Source organism: Mugil cephalus, chromosome 18 (genome assembly GCF_022458985.1).
Source record: "Mugil cephalus isolate CIBA_MC_2020 chromosome 18, CIBA_Mcephalus_1.1, whole genome shotgun sequence".
Classification (NCBI taxonomy): Eukaryota; Metazoa; Chordata; class Actinopteri; order Mugiliformes; family Mugilidae; genus Mugil; species Mugil cephalus.
Genome location: NC_061787.1, coordinates 13782850 through 13799965, shown reverse-complemented (window position 1 = coordinate 13799965; position 17116 = coordinate 13782850). Strand labels below are relative to the sequence as shown.

At 46.4% G+C, this 17116-nt stretch overlaps 1 protein-coding gene across 2 annotated transcripts in view; it reads left to right on the top strand.

Moving 5' to 3' along the window:
- The window catches only part of drosha (drosha ribonuclease III), a 95496-nt gene that overhangs the window by 72419 nt on the left and 5961 nt on the right, over window positions 1-17116 (top strand). For both annotated transcript variants that reach the window (XM_047612152.1, XM_047612151.1), the window contains exons 26-31: window positions 1107-1212; window positions 2381-2522; window positions 6429-6511; window positions 8047-8150; window positions 11852-11944; window positions 12881-12927. In XM_047612152.1, coding sequence (XP_047468108.1) covers window positions 1107-1212; window positions 2381-2522; window positions 6429-6511; window positions 8047-8150; window positions 11852-11944; window positions 12881-12927 — 575 coding nt within the window. The remainder of the gene's footprint in view (window positions 1-1106; window positions 1213-2380; window positions 2523-6428; window positions 6512-8046; window positions 8151-11851; window positions 11945-12880; window positions 12928-17116) is intronic.

Sequence of the window (17116 nt, the reverse complement as noted above, 5' to 3'; positions counted from 1 at the left end):
TCTCTGAAAAATTGAAGACATTGGAGTTTTGCGAACAAACAACCTTAAAAAAAAGTCTGGTAGATATTTTTCAAAATTATTGTCGCTCAACAGAAAAAAAAAATAATTAAAAGATTAATCAAAAGTCTAAATAAATGCGTCTCCTAAGTCCTAACCTCACATCCCTTTGACTTGAATGAGCTGAGGCTTGTAAGGCGCTAAAAAACTGAACAATAAACCTTTACCTTTTTCGCCTCTTTGATGTCGACCTCTTCGCCTCCTTCCGCGTGCTCCTCTCTCATCTTCTTCCCCTCCCACCAGAAGCTCGTAACTGCTATGGATGGATATGTGCTCTGCTCATGGATATACCTCCCTGCCTGTGTGCTGCTCACTCGCACCCCCAGTCCTACGCGACGTTTCCTGCCTGGCACAGCATCAGCTCACATCTGCAATGCTAATCTATAATTCTGTTTAATTAATGACCATTACAGCAGTAGCAGCAGTTGCCCCCCCCCCCCCTTCTCGTGCTGCCTGGTAGTTACTATGAGTTACCGAGTCACTGATGTGGTGAAAAGAGGGAAGCTGATGTGCAGTATCAGAGTGCCGCCATTAGCTTTTCCTCAGAACTTTTAGAGGGTTAAAGATCTCTCTCTCTCTCGGCCTCTTTCTCAGAGCTGCTGCTTTTGTTGGCTTTCGGAATTTGACAGGCTCTCCTGCAGGTGTAACGGAGAATTTCTTTCCTCTTTTTCTTTTATATTTGAATTTGCAATCAGACCCCAGCGTTCTCCTCGTAAGGGGCTGCTGCAGTTCTCGAGGCAGCCTCGGAGTTGTCACACAGCCTGTCAGCGCGGCTGCTCCCAAAGGCCACCCATGAAATGTACATCAGCTCCACTTCCCCCGTTTGCCGTTAAAAGACTAAAAGCCCTGGTAGATTTGTCGAGAGAGCGCGCGCCGCCTTTCATGACCCACTGATGTGTGGCTGAGTGACCACATGTGAAACTGTCCCTGTTCCCGTCTGTCAAGTTTTCCCCCCCCACACACACACACATCCTTCTGTAACCTTGTATGATCTTCTTTTCCCCCCCTTGTTTACCTCTCTCCATGCTTTCTCGGTTGCTCTTATCCAGGGGGCACAACCAGAGGATGGAGTTCCTGGGAGACTCTATCATGCAGCTGGTTGCCACGGAGTATCTCTTCATCCACTTCCCCGATCACCATGAAGGACATTTAACAGTAAGGTCGAAACACTCACTTCGCTCCGACCGCAGAGTTGTAAAAATTCACATCCACACCTGCGTCGTTGCTTTTTTTTTTTGTTTCGGTCTTTATTGTGAAGTTGCCCATCCCTGCGCTGCTTTTCGTGTCTGCGGAGGGTGTCTTGTTGTTTTTTTTTGTTTTTATTTCCTTCTCTCCTTCCCGTCCGTTTGTGAATCTCCAGGTACCGGCCCCGGTTTTCACCCGCTTCCTCTTTTGCTTGTTTCCACAAAATAACTCTCCTCCACCGCGCGCCCCACACTGCGCCAGCATGTTTACTGTACTCCGTGTGATGGGTATTGTCATGAGACAAAATTGCTCAGTGGTTTTCAATAACACATCTTTGTCTGCAGGTTGTTTTTTTTTTCTTCTTTTTTTTTTCGCTGAAGCTGTCAAGTATCGGAAAAATAAAGTTACGTGTGTGTGTGTGTGTGGGCAGCGCAGGTACAAAGCAAATGATCGCGCTTTGAACACGCAAGTCCATTTTCTGAGGGCGTCAAAGCGCATTACAACTCCCTCTTTTCACTTCGAGCGTCTTTTCTTCAGAGGAGAGCCGGACCGGGCTGGAGGGGTTGGACAGGTCTGAGACAGAACAAGAACCTTTGTAGTTATTTATGGACGTGTCTTAAAGCTGTGACGTCGTTCGTGTGAAAGCTCCCAGCGAGTTTAAGAGTCAAGACAGAGGGGAGAACTGAAATAGAAATTTTAAAATCTTAGGGAAAAAAAGTGCTCATTCAACTAGTGCAGTGCGTCTGACTCGCCTTTTTTTTTTTCCCCGTACGTGCTGTTAAGGAGGGCATATCGCAGCAAGGCGGATTCAGACAGTCACATTGCGTTCCATTTGCCCGTTTCTACATCTCGCAGCTATATTTAAGATGTTTGTGTTTTTCCCTTTCGGAGGCTTGAATGTACCTCAACCAGTCTAACATGTTGTCATCCGCTCAGCCCCTAGTCACAATGTAATATTTAACAGAGCGGCGCGCAATCTCCCTGAAACATTTACTCAGCATAACCATTTCTGTCTCTGATGAATTATTCCATGTTCCGTTCCATTTGGATGTATTTGTGTACTTCTGTGTGTCGCGTCAATGGGAGCGGTGTGTATCTTTGTGCGTTTTACACCGGTCCTCTGTTTGTCTGTCCGTAGCTACTCCGCAGTTCGCTGGTAAACAACCGGACGCAGGCCAAAGTGGCCGAGGAGCTGGGCATGCAGGACTTCGCCATCACCAACGACAAAACCAAGCGGCCGGTCGCGCTGCGGACCAAGACCCTGGCCGACTTGTTGGAGTGTACGTCCGCCGCCCTTTCTTTCTTTTTCGAGAAATCTAAACTGAATAGAGAGACGCTCTTCAAAAGCCGTCATAGACCCGCACCCAGCCTCTCTCTTGTACGTGTGACCAGAATGTGTAGTTTAAGGTGGCAGCATGAAGTGCCGTTATTGATTTCTTTGTTCCCTTTGTGTTCGATGTCAAACACTGTTGCTTCTCTGCTGAGGGGGCTGGAAGATGCTCCCCGTGTGCCAAGTCTGACTCGAGTAGTCGCCTCTCGCTGCGTTTTCGTTAGCCCTGGAAATACGCAAATCCTAAATATCACAATAAAACAACTGGTAATGGAAACATCTACATTTTGAAAAACCTCTCAAATATCGCTGAAACACTTTTACGCTCTCGTGAGGTGCTTTCAAAAGTGCAAAGGAAACAGTTTTTTTCCCCATGTTTTCTGTGTCACTGGAGATGATGCAGGGGGTCATGTGACGAGTTCATTTGAAGTCCATTTCCTCAAGGTAAAGTCCCACGTAACGAGAATTTGAGAGAATTAAGGGATATCGCGAGAGGAGACTTTACGAGAGTTACAGCTCATTCACAAAACGCCTTTCAATGGAAACACGTAAAAAGTACGATTGTTCTTTAACGAAATATCGCTTTTATTTCTCGAAAAACTGGTATGGAAACGCGGCTACTCCCACAATCTCGCGTGAGAAGAAAGGTATAAGCAAATGTGTTTTATTCTAATTTTTTTTTCCATTTACATGGACCATATCTCTTCAACTGGATTACAGTCCTTTACATGGACATCTAGTAAAATGATCAGTCTAAACAGAATTTTTGGATTAACAAAAAAAGGCCAAATCTCTTTGTATTGTAACAAAAGAATAATTATTTCAGCTTTATTAGCAGCATTGAATTCATTCAGTAGGAGAAGACTGACTCCGGCTTCATTCACCTCCGTGTTTCTGTTCCTCCTTGAAACTTGTCGCCTAATGTTGGAAGGATTCATTCCAACCGGAGAAAGACCATCAGCTCAAGTGTGAATGAGCATAACTGGTACAAATACAATAGAACAGAAATGCCTCAGTTAGAAGAGACTGGCCCACTCTGATTATTGGTGGAGTACTAGTGTCCGTGTAAACGCAGCAAATGAGCGTTAGTTTAAAATTCTTTGCTAAGTACAAAAGCAAGATAATAACAATAAAGTATTTAGTATGTACATTATAAATTCTTATAACATGTACAGTATAATGCCTCCAAACACAAAAACTTCATTGTTGTATTATAAAAAATTAATGGATTCATCTTCTTCAAGTTGAGTTTTAATTACTAAGCCTGCAATTCAGAAATGAATGTCCCCTGATCCTGATCCCGAACAGAAAAACAGGAGCCTTCTTTAATTAACGCGTGCATACAGGCACAAGTAAATAAAATAAAAGAAAGCCCACAAAGAAAAGGCAGTGAACCCGCCACACAAACAGAGGCAGCGTGCAGGACTGGGCTGTGGCGCATTGGAGGAGACCCTTTGCGGTCCACATTATTCCAGCAGAGGGGAGCGTGCGGGGACAGAGGCTGTGCTACAAAGGGAATAGGGAATAAACCGCTGGGAGCCGGGAAAAACAAAGAAAGAGAAACGCACTAATGCTTTCCAGGTCAGCGTTCAATAGACAGACCTTAATGCACGAATCGCAAAACAACACGGAGCTTCATATCATTTGCCTTTCAAATTATCCCTCAAAGTTTAGGCCGGAGCAGAGTTGATGACACAGGAAGGGGACGAGGGGGCAGCGCTGGAAATGAGCGCCGCTCTCCTCCATATGAACAGCCGCGCGCCCCGCGGCTACCACGGGCCCTCGCTGGCCCCCCTGAAATATTACCTATTATTTCTCTCTCGTGTCCCGCTGTCTTAGTCACAGGGATGAGTGAATGTGGTGGCATCTAATGGAAGAGGAGGAAAAACAAAGGGAGAGGGGGGGGCGAGACGAGGATGACACCGAGCACCTTTTGCTTACGTTTCAAATCTTTTTTTCAGCGCCGGTTGCTCTCAATTTAGCCCGACGTACAGTTTTATCTTATATATGACATACAGTGGGGGAAATAAGTATTTGATCCCCTGCTGAATTTGTAAGTTTGCCCACTTCCATAGAAATGATCAGACTCTGGTTTTTATGGTTGTTTACTGGTTATGGGTATAGACAGAATATCAATCGAAAATGCATAAAAAACACACAATCTAAAAGTTATAAATTGTTATGTATTTTATTAAGGGAAATAAGTATTTGATCCCCAACAATTCACTTAGAATTCAGGCTCCTACAGATTGGCTGGTGCGCATGTGGCACACAGCTGTGCTCAGTCAACTAATTACCAATACTCCTGATCTTAACTCGTCATGTATATAAAGCACACCTGCTCTAAGAATCAGTTTCTTACATTCCAACTTCTACAGCACCATGGGCAAGACCAAAGAGCTGTCAAAAGATGTCAGGGACAAGATTGTAGACCTGCACAAGGCTGGTATAGGTTACAAAACCATCAGCAAAAGGCTTGGTGAGAAGGTGACAACTATTGGTGCCATTATTCGCAAGTGGAAGACCCATAAAAGGACCATCAACTGTCCTCGGTCTGGAGCTCCCCGCAAAAATCTCGCCTCATGGAGTGAGGATGATGATGAGAAAGGTGAGGGAGCAGCCTAAAACAGCACGGCAGGAGCTTGTTAATGATCTGGAAGCAGTTGGGACCTCCGTCACCAAGAAAACAGTTGGCAACACACTGCGCCGTTATGGATTGAACTCTTGCAGTGCCCGCAAGGTCCCCCTGCTCAAGAAGGCACATGTACAGGCCCGCCTTAAGTTTGCCAGTGAACATCTAAATGACTCAGAGAAGGCTTGGGAGAAAGTGCTGTGGTCTGACGAAACCAAAGTTGAGCTATTTGGCATTAACTCGACCTGCCGTGTTTGGAGGATGAAAAAACGTGAGTATGACCCAAAGAACACCATACCCACGGTTAAGCATGGAGGTGGAAACATCATGTTTTGGGGCTGTTTTTCAGCAAAGGGTACAGGGAAACTTCACCGCATTATGGGGCCAATGAATGCAGCCATGTACTGTAACATCTTGGACAAAAACCTTCTTTCCTCAGCAAGAACACTGAAGATGCCTCGTGGGTGGGTTTTCCAACATGACAATGACCCAAAACATACTGCCAGGACAACAAAGGAGTGGCTCAAGAAGAAGCATATTAAGGTCATGGAGTGGCCTAGTCAGTCTCCAGACCTTAACCCGATCGAAAACCTGTGGAGGGAGCTGAAGCTCCGAGTTTCCAAGAGGCAGCCAAGAAACTTGAAGGATTTAGAGACTGTCTGTAAAGATGAATGGGCCAAAATCCCTCCTGCGCTGTGTGCAAACCTGGTGACCAACTACAAGAAACGTCTCATCGCTGTGCTTGCCAACAAAGGTTTCTCTACAAAGTACTGACTTGTGTTGTGCTTGGGGATCAAATACTTATTTCCCTTAATAAAATACATAACAATTTATAACTTTTAGATTGTGTGTTTTTTATGCATTTTCGACTGATATTCTGTCTATACCCATAACCAGTAAACAACCATAAAAACCAGAGTCTGATCATTTCTGTGGAAGTGGGCAAACTTACAAATTCAGCAGGGGATCAAATACTTATTTCCCCCACTGTAGATGTTTCCGTGAACTCTGTGTGGCCCTCGCTTTACCAATTTCCTGTTTGATGGAAAAAAAAAAGGCAACTACAGAGCCATCTTTTCCAGTTCTTCACGTTGCGGCCCCTTACTGTGGAAATCCGCAGCTTAAAACTGTGTTTTTTTTTTTGTTGTTGTTTTTTTTTTTAACTTCAGAAGCCAGGGCAGCAGCTTTAAAGTCAAACTCCCTCTTTTCTTTTCCCTCTCGCAGCTTTTATCGCAGCGCTCTACATTGATAAAGACCTGGAGTACGTGCACACCTTCATGAACGTCTGCTTCTTCCCCCGGCTGAAGGTGAGTCCCCGTCGACAGGCATTCACAGCTCGCCCCTAATCAATGGGCACCTCGGAGAGAAAAGAGCCGGGCAGGCGGTGATGAGGAGGGAGCTAATGGCCGGGCGCGATCGTCTGTGCGAGGCCTAAAGTGGTGCTTGGCTATTGAATGCCTCTCACAATGGGGGCCCGGGCGGCTATTTTGGTCATCTTTAATGGAAATCGTCGCAGTGTCGGGATGCATGTATTGGGCTGCTAATGTTAGTCGTCAGTGTTTTTCTATTGATCCGATAAGTGCCCGGGCTGGAGTGTTGCAGCCGCTGAATAAGTGGAATGAGCTCCGGTTGGCTTCGCTGACACTTTATGCCTGAGTCCAAATTTAGATTAAAAGAGCTGTTTCACTATTAATACAGATGCAAGGCACAAATATGACATGCGCTGTAACTGTGCATGCATACGAGCGTGCACGCTCATATACGAGTACCCACACAGCGTGGACCTCTCCTTGAGAAGCTGCTGCAGTGGTCTGATATGCCATGCTAATTGCTGTCTTGGTGCGCCTCTCCAGGGAGAATCCTCGGCTCTAGAGGAGCTGAGCTTTGCGTCATGGTCGCTGCAAGAGAGCACCTCATTTCCACTTCCAAGAGAAAAGTTGTGAAACAGCCAGCACGTCGTCTTACATAGCCTTCTGGAAACCACAGTGTTGCACACTGTGCTGCTTCATCCAATTTGGATGGAAATAGAGAGGCAAAAAGCAGCGACATAAACGCTCCCTTTCCTTATGTTCGCCCCCTTTTTTTTCTTTTTTTTTTTTTTTTTTTGCATGTATGGGGGGGCTTCCGTGAGGGCGAGCGCATCTGTGCAATTGCAGCGGCTTGTTGTAGTGGTGGTGGTGGTGGGCTATACGCTACGCTCTTTTCAGAATTGCCAAACGTCTCTGCTTTGGGTTAAAGGAGTGAGGATGCCCCCCAGAGAGAGGAAAAGTGGGGAAGAGAAAAAGGGGGAAGTAAAGCACGGAAGCAAGAACAGCGGTGATGCAGGGTTGGAAGGGGAGCGGCAAAGCGAGAGAGCGGGGTAGCTGGTGCTATAGGAGCAGAAGCACTCTTTGTAGAAAATTAATAGGAGCAGACAGTTCTGGATTCAAAGTCTCCCTTTTTATGACAAGACTTCTTCCCTGTTAATGGAAGGGCTTTTAGAAGTCCCCCTTGGATAAGAGAAATGTATCAGGGCTGCACACCTGGGAGACTCCCAGACGCTCTTTATTTCTGGCCGGGGATTGGCTTTTGTCTTAAGTAGCCTGTGATTTGTACTCACCACGAAGACGCAGATGGAGAGCCAGTCACACAGAGAGAGAGAGAGAGAGAGAGAGCAAATAAGTGAGTGCAAAAGGAGTGAGGGTAAAAGCAGACGGCAGGAATGAAATAAAAGCAAGAGCGGCCGAGGGGTAGAGTTGTTTTTTTTTTTTTTTTTTTCGCTTTTGTACGTTTCTGATTCTTTCATCGAAGCTAGCAGGAGTCTGCACACACGTTTGTGTTCTGTTTGGTTTGTGTGTTGCAGGAGTTCATTCTGAACCAGGACTGGAACGACCCCAAGTCTCAGCTGCAGCAGTGCTGTCTGACCCTGAGAACAGAGGGCAAGGAGCCCGATATCCCACTGTACAAGTAAGATCCCAGAGACCTCGGGGAGGCGATGCGATGCTAGCTGTTCGGAGCTGGCGCTGACAATGAGTTCTAAAACATGAAACGCTTATTTTATCTGCCAAGAGTGTGACTTTGTCTAAGCAAAGGCTGGTATAAAGTTTGTTCAGCATTATCTTGAAGCTCTAATATAACATTAGGTAGAATATGTGGATTATCTATTCGCATGATTTCACTTCAATGATGAACTGGAGGAGAAATTGGAGGCTTCATTGAGCAAATTAGATATCTGATACATGTAAGAAAATTCCATAACCATAAATCGGATGGATGGATGGATGGATGAAGTAGGTAGGTAAGTAGGAAGTTAGGTGGATGTAAAGACGTGATAATCCCTAGTTGGAATAAATCAATCTTTTTGGAGCGTGTAGCTAGCAAAACAATCATGAAATTTAAAAAAATTAAGAACAGGTGTTTGAAAAGATGAACAAGGCCAGAATCCATGTGGATGGCAGTGTTAAAAAATTGAGGGTTCATCTTGGTCGTCTTCTTGTCACTGTCTTCTTGGCAATAAAGTTAGAAGACAAAAAAAAAAACATCTTCATATATACTGTATATCCTGAAGCCTCAACGCTCCATAACAGCAGAGCCACTTGTGTCAATGAAATTCTACAGTGGTTGACATTTTGGGGCATGAAAACACAAATTTCTTATCCAGCATCTATATAAACGTAGCTAGTGTCCTATCCTATGTATTCCTTTAAAAATACATAAATACCTTTTGTTCTTGGAGCCCCAAGAAGCTCCAAACCGACATTATCCCATCCCATCAACATCGGACATGTAGGAGACACAACCATTCTTTAATACACAGGACGAGAAGCCAGGTCCAACTGGACAACCAACCAGCAGACCAGTGGTCAGCTACTAACTAACCTAGCCAGCAGCAGTAGGTAATAGAGATGAATGCGACTACGCTTGAATCAGGCATCTCATCCTTCTGCCTATGTCAGAAATGAGATACAATTAGCCTAGCCACAGAAATAAAACACCAGCTAATTAGCTTAGCCACCAGCAGTAGGTAATAGAGATGATGAGAATGCGACTACACTCAGACCAGACATCTCTTCCTTCTGCCTTTGTCAGAAAGGAGATACAATTAGCCTAGCCACAAAATTAAAACACTAGAAAACACCAGCTAACTAGCCTAGCCACCAGCAGTAGGTAAGAAATGATGGGAATGTGACCACACTCGACCAGGCATCTCTTCCTTCTGCCTCGGACCAGGCATTTCTTTCTTCCAACCAATAAAGCTTAAAAACTGTTGAACAGGTGAAAACTGATCATGAGCTCAGATCAGACGAGTTTCGGCGCACCCCCTGTGATCTCTGGCGCCCCCCCCTTGGTGGGGCACGGACCCCGAGTTGGGAACCACTGCTGTAACCAGTCAGAGCCGTATTTTGTAACCAAATTCAAGTCCACGGCGCTGATGTCGTGTGCGCCTCATGTAAAACAAATGATTTGTTTCAGTATAATGAGCTTCTAAGGGAGAGACTCCATGCCAACTTTCTGACCTGAAACAAAACATAATTCAAGCTGGGGAAATCGTACAACTCTATAATTTTTGCTATTTAAGTTTGAAAAATCGGCCAGTTTGAAAACTACTGTGCAGAAGGTTGAGGCATCACATGCGCCGCAGTATAGCATTCAGAAAATCTAAACGGCACAAACATTATTTCAAAAAAAAAACCTCTGTCTCTTTTTTCGTTGGGCCCTGAGCATTGTGAATAGCTGTGTAAAGGTCTCTGTTGTTGTGATAAATAAACATGTCCAAAGAGACCTCTTATTTGACGAAAGGTCAAGGAGCAAGTGTCATTTCACAAAATGCTTTTGAGAGCCGCCGCGTCGCCATGGAAACTGACAAACAGCCGTTTTCTCCGAGGAAAAGGGGGGGTCAGCTCGAGGCCACGGAGGAGGTTGGAGGATAACGCGCTCAAAGAACTCCACGGTCCGGCGTGTAATTGGTTCCCTCTTCCCGCCGTCATCTCGTCCTTATATTCCTTAGAAAGTCTTGTTTAGTCCTCCTCTGTTTATCATTCCGTCTGTCTGCCGGGCGGATGTTGATTTTTGATGCGGCGCGGCTCTGACACCGCAATCAACACTTCCCTCCAATCCTGCTGCCCGCGAGGACGTGAAGGAGAAACAAATGGAGCGCTCCGGGGTGACCTGAATTCCAACAATGCACATGCATGAGCTACAGAAGAATAGCGGCGAGCTTACGTAAAGCTAGCCTCTGATGAATGCGAGGTCTCTGCCACACCCCTGAGCGTAATGACTCCTCGCTTTTGGCCTTGATGATCAATGCGCTCGGTAATAGCCGATAATCTCGAGCGCCCTCCTTAACGTCCTCGCGAGTTGACCCGACCGCCGCCGGTCGATAAGCGAGAATCATGCTGCTTTTAAGGCGTTTCATGCGGCATCTGTCTGGAGTTGTTTACAAGCGAGAAACAAGGGGCGACAGAAGAGTGTGAGTCAGATGGAGAGAGGCTCCGTGGCCGAGGCAGAGGTGGGAAAGGGCACGAAGACAAGGAAGGAAAAGAGTTAATGCACTGACCCCCCCTCCCCCCTCTGCTAATGGCTCCCCGGTGAATGCGTCTGGCTGGTGACAGATCCACACCTCATCCGGGGAGCTTCCACGTTGTACGGAGAATGACCTGAGTTACAAAGCGGCCGCTCTGAGCGCAAGCCAAAGCCGTCGTCGGCCCTCTGCGCCGCTTTACCCTTCTCTCTCCATCACTGCCTCTAACGTTGACAACTTCCCAACAATTGCCACGGATTTCCCCGTCCCACCCCGTCTCATTTTCCGGCTATCTCGGCGGCGCCGTAATTCTGAGTGACACGCTCTCCCTGCTGAGGTTTAGCTAAAACAATGTGCACAAGAGTCTTATTTGCTCGGCGCGTCTCCATTTGTAAGTGAGAGGGGGGGGGAGAGAAAAAAAGTGGGCTGAATTATTGATGGGAGTGTCATAAGTGACCAGATTGCATTAAAAATGGATCACTCGCCTAAAATAAGTAAATTGTCCGTGAATAATTTAGGTGACTCACAGCTTGGGTCTGAGATGTTTATGCTAATGTTAACAATTCAAACAACTGTCTTGAACATATGTCCCTTCAGAAATGAAACAGAGTTGACAGCTTGCCTTTTTTTTTTTCCTTCTCCCCCCTCCGCCTCATAAACGAGGGTACATCTGTAAATTAGTTGCCAGATCCTCTCTTGTCATCAGCCCCTCTTTTTTTCTGTTGTTTCCCCTCCTTCTTGCGGGTCGCTCAAAGACTATTGTCATTCTTTTATTTCGAGCTCGCCTCCCCGCACATCATTTTTCATCCATTCATTTATTTATCTATTTATTCCCGAACGCAGATCTCGGCGTCTGAAGATGAGTGCGGGGAGTTAGGGACGCTTTAAAAGTTGTTTATACGTCCCTCAGATGGCGTCGGCGCGTTCTCAAAGCGCCGCCGAGCGAATCAAAGCACCACTCCTCTGCTCTCAACCCCTCCGCTTGAGATGAATCATATTTGTTCCAACTGAAAACTTTTATTTATTTATTTTTTTCCAGCCTCATTTTTCTAAAGGATGTCCCTGAGCGTCCTTGTGCCTTTCTCTTGGGCTTTATTATTGTTTCTCAACCCCTGCTCTCCCTGCTCTCCCTCCTCTCAATCCGCAGGACCCTGCAGACGGTCGGGCCGTCGCACGCCCGCACCTACACCGTCGCCGTGTATTTCAAGGGGGAGCGAATTGGCTGTGGCAAAGGCCCAAGGTGAGTAAGACAGCGCAATATAATAAGACGCGGCAAGACAAGGCGCTCTCCTTCTCAGCGCGCCCCTAATAGGCCCCGAGAATAATGGCTGCACTTTATTGATGGTGTTTATTATAGCAATTAAGCTCTTGTTGGCCTATTCTATCGGGAGAGACATTATGCAGAATGAAAATGAATCGATTCATTATTGATTTGACGTAAATTGTGTTATGGAAATATCACTTTGCGCTGAAGGGTGTCTGACGAGGCGACGCTGCATCTCCGCCTCCGTTCTGGAGAACCTGTTCGCAGCGGGACGGGGATACGCATGTGCGCGCTCGTCTTTTGTGTGTTCTTTTTTTTTTTTTTTTTTTTTGTGAAGTAGAGAAAGTGAATCTCCGCGCGCGGACCTTTTTCAGGCTTGGAGGGGCTGGCGATAAAGCTGCGGCTGAGCCCTGCGAGAGATGAGACCTAAATCCATCAAACATCTCCCACCGCCCGCTCCTTCCCTCCACATGTGGAAATCCCCGCCGCGACCCCCTACTTGAAAGCACTCTCTCCTGCTCTAAGCTGGCGATAAGTTTGTCTCTTCCATAGGATCTTTGACAGCTTACTGTTTTTGTATTTACATGACTTAAGCTCCCAGCCACCTCCGCCGCCGGGCTGCGATCACACACACCACATAATATATACGGAAAGGACGGCGAATCGCGGGCGTAAACAGTGCCCAGCGCCGAGCCGCCAATAGGCTTACCTTTTTTCAAACGCGTGCACTGTGTTACCTGGGATTGTTTGGCAAAGGGGCTCTTTCAAAACAAATATAATGCACTTTTGATAATCCTCTCAATATTGGGCCTGCATTTTATTTCTGACATAATTTCAAAAAGGAACATTTTGAATGTGCTAAAAACCCCCTTTCTCTCTCTGTCTCCTCTTTTAAAAATATTTCTAATCTAGCATCCAACAGGCAGAAATGGGAGCTGCGATGGACGCGCTTGAAAAATGTGAGTCGTTCAAACCCATCTCTCACACACACACATACGTACACGTTTTCACACTTTAAGCTTTTCACACGCTTTGCCTCAGTGTTGAATATTAGCTTTGGCTGTACAGTACGCAAGATGGCTGGCAGAGAGCGGCGGCCTGACCAGCCGGTTGGCTGCGACATGTAGGACATTAGGCTGTTTGAAGTGCTAGCCCAGAGCACAGGCATGGGGCCCAGCCAGAGATGGAGAACCAATAAAACAAGGACAGTGGGGGAGGATGAGCCTCCTCCACCGCGCCGATCGTCCCACAGGGGCCGCGGGAAGTTTGCGTGGAGAGTTGTGCGAAGTTCGCATTTGTTTTGGGGACCTTTCGGGGACGACGAGAGCGAGGCTTCGCCCCTCCGATCGGCTCTCTTCCGCTCGGCTCTCCTCTTCAGATTTGAAGGAGCGCGGCTGATGCGTCCCCAGCGTGCCGCTTCGCTCCTTGGCTGTTTTTCATCTTGTCATTGTCTTTTCATCAACCACCACTTAAGGAAAATAGATAGTGGGTTTTAGGCATTTGCGGCGTCTCGTTCGCTGCCAAGTTCAAACACTATTACGGGGCTCTCAGAAATACATCCACCAGCCATTTCCATCATCTCCCATTCGCTCCTCGCTCCCCATACATATGCATGCGGGCGCATAATATCCCGCATTACGCTGCGAAGAGTTTGTGTTCGAGAGTGATTTCTGGACCGGATCCTCTTGCTAGCCGAGCGGCCGCCGCATTAATCAAATGTACAATTTGTTCTTTACTCAACTAATTAGGTGGAGGTGAACACAAATGGCTTAGCTGGAACAGCCTTGTAGAACTTACAGAGGGCAGGAAGGTCAAACTTTGATTTCATTTGGCTCCTAAATGAGGCCTCCAGCCACTCGTGATTGATACTGTTTGTGCACCCAAGCTTTACTTTTTTTTTATTTTATTTTTTTATTTTTTGTGAAACATTAGCGTTAGGGTGTTGAGGCTCTCGCTTTCCTCCTCTGTATCCAGCCCCCTCCCTCCCTTCTTACCAGGGGGCGTAGTTCAGTGCACGCTCTCTCTCCTGTGTCGTCCTCCCTCCCTTAATTCCTCCCATTTCCTCTCCCCAGTGTACACCTCTGTCAGCGTGATTGATAGACGCTCATTGCTGGTAAATGAACATTTCCCCCCTCATAAATTGCTGTTTCATGTGACTAGATTAGCAATGCCTTTTAAAAGGTCAGTTAATTTAAAATCATCTCTTCGAGTCTTCCTTCCTTTGGCGCAAAGTGCCTCCAGTTCGAGGGCTTTGTTTGACTTTGCGTTGTCACTTAATTTAAGACCCACCGATTTACAAGTCGGCAGTGAGCTCCATGTGCGTTCACCTGAGTGCCTGAGCTCATTCTACTTTTAAACTCGGATGTTATGAATTAATATATGATATTATTTTAATAAAATTTGATTAGTTTAAGTGTTATAATGTAGATTTCATCATTAATGGTTGTTACCATAAAAGATTAGCTCCCCGATGAGGGTGAACCTGTTGGAAATATCTCAGAATCTCAGAAAGTTCCTTGATCCCATCTGATCCATCTTTTAATAATAATGATAATAATAAGCCCTGTGCGTATAGGGCTTATTATTTAGACTAGCATTTTTTAATGAAATATAGTCGGCCGATCATTCTTTATTATTCATAATCCATGGTTCAGTCCTAAATTAATCGCTTTGGTGGGAGAAACCTCACCCAAAATTCATATCCTGTTATTGTTGAACGTCTCGGCGTTGAGATAAATATGCAGGGTCGGTCAGCGGGGGTTCAAACAACGCCCTTTTGAAGAACGCCTGTGTCTCCTGACCATGAGCTCATGTAATGAGACTCGAGCTCATCCGCTGCAGAACTGCTTGACGCATCAGCTCCTACTGGAGCCACATCGTCTCCCGTGTGATTGTCAAGGGCCTCGCTTCATTTGTTCGCATAGCAAGACTAATCAAGGACATTAGCCCCGGTGTCATGTAATTCGTCATTGATTGTCTTATTGGCCCTCAGTGCAGCACTGGCTACACCATTACTCCTCTTGTACAACAGCCCTACCTTGTGTTACTCCCGGATCGAAAACACCTCCCCGCTACGTGTCAGGATTCATTTCCATATTTTATTTAAAGCCTCCTCGAGTATCAGCAGCACTTTCAGCGGGATTGAACTTTTTTGTTTCTGCTGCAGAGCTTTTCCTGGCTGACAGGATCCGCGGCTCCGCCGGTGTCGGCGAGGTGAGAGACACGGCTGTGTTCAGTCAGACAGCTCAGAGCTCATTAAAGAGACCAGGGCCCAATATTTGAAGTGTGTGCGCTGTCTGCAGCCGATCCGCTGGTGGCTCAGCTGATTCACTGTTCGCTATTTGATGGCCCGCGTTTTGACAGTCTCCTGCCTGTATCTGTCAAGGCAAAATTAAATGTTAACCAAGGCCCGGGCCGGGAGAAACATGAGTGCAAACAAATCGAGCCGGGAGCAGCCAGGTAGGCAAGCGACGACGGCGGAAGGAAGGAAACCGAGGAATTAGGGGAGGAAGGCGGCGCAGACGTTCTGAGGTTCCGTGCTCCGTCAGGTCTAAGGCGACATCAAATATACATGGAAATGGCTTAAGCATTTATCATTCATCCTCACAGATAGCACTGTGCCTGCTTAAAGTCTCCGATCTCTCTCTAAGACTCAGCCCCCTTTCCTTGGACTTTTTATCCCTCGCAGCTGCTTGTTTCTCAAACAATGCAATATCTGTTGAATAAGAGAAGGAGCCACGGTCTGGCTAGTAGCTGGAAGGGAACTACATTCTTTCCTCAGCTTTCTCTAAACCCCTTAATCTCTGGATAAAAGCATTGGATGGATAGAGGCAAAGTAAAGTACAGTATGCAGAATCTCTATTCACCGGCTCTAGTCTTTTGTTTGCCCTTTGGCATAGCGGAGAAATCCCTTCATCAGCGCCGCTATACAGGCGCGCTATTGGCTTGTTGACGGATGTGGTGCATGTGAGCTCTAGGTGATAGACTCAGCCCCGGCGCGGTCTATTGTGGAGTCGTCTCACAGCCCGAGCTCCGGCTGAATAGCGAAATGCCTGAGTGAAAGGGCACTGTATGTTCTGGAGCCCTTTAAAAAAAGGGGGGAGCTGATCCCTCATCACCGATTCCACATCCGGCTGCCGTGTGAGCTCGCATTTCAGCCGGGCCGTCGGCAGGGCACAACAGAGGCCGTCTTCGCTTCCCGAAGCCGCAAACCTCCGTGCTTGAGTGGACTTACTGCGATAAACCAAAAGAGCCGAGCCAGGTGCACTAACACCTTAACCAAAGGTGCTTGACATGCAAAGCCCGACGCTCCGCTACGGGGGCTTCTCCGCGGGGCTTCTCTTCAGGACGCCGGACGACTGATTCTCAATGTACCTCGCTGATGCCCAGCAAATGCCTTGGGTATTCTTTTCCAACCCCATTCTTGTGCTGCATGTTAAACAATGTAAATAGCCAAATCTTTCCTTTTTTTCCCTCTCTCTCGCGTGGGTTATTCTCAAGTCATCTTGCCGGGGAAAATGCTGGTATTTCCATATTTTAACTGCAATATGTAGTTTTCTCTCCACGGCCCACCAAGTGTTGCCTACTCACCGAAAGCATATTGAAATCGACTGTGTCTTCCTGTGCGTGCTTCTCTCCGAATGTTTTCCTTTCTCCGGGATTTTTTTCCATTTGATCCTTCTCTTTTTTTAATAGGATACTGCCGTTATCGTGCACTCTTCCTCTCCGTTGCCATAATGACAAATTAGAGTGTTGCAAGGGGAAGAATACATTATCCTTTTTCTATTCACTAGTCGGAGACATATGATATGTAAATTGCAGTTTTTGGCCGTGTTTCATTTACCATGGGAGGTCCTTGAATTTTGATTACAAGAACTGCTTGCAGACAGCTGAAGCACTACATGGCCTTTTGTTGCTCTTGCCCTATTCCTCCAGACAATCAGCCAAGGAATACATAGTTCTTAAGCCCAAGCTGAGGTCGGCTATGTTTTTACCCATAAACAGTAACAATCACTCAGCGTGGCTTCACAAATATTTGTCTTACCAGCAGTCTAAAGAAAATGAGAAAGAGAGAATTTGTCACCTTTTTTCCAGCCTAATACTTTGATTAGATTGAATTTAAACAATGTCTCTGACTCTGCTGTGGTT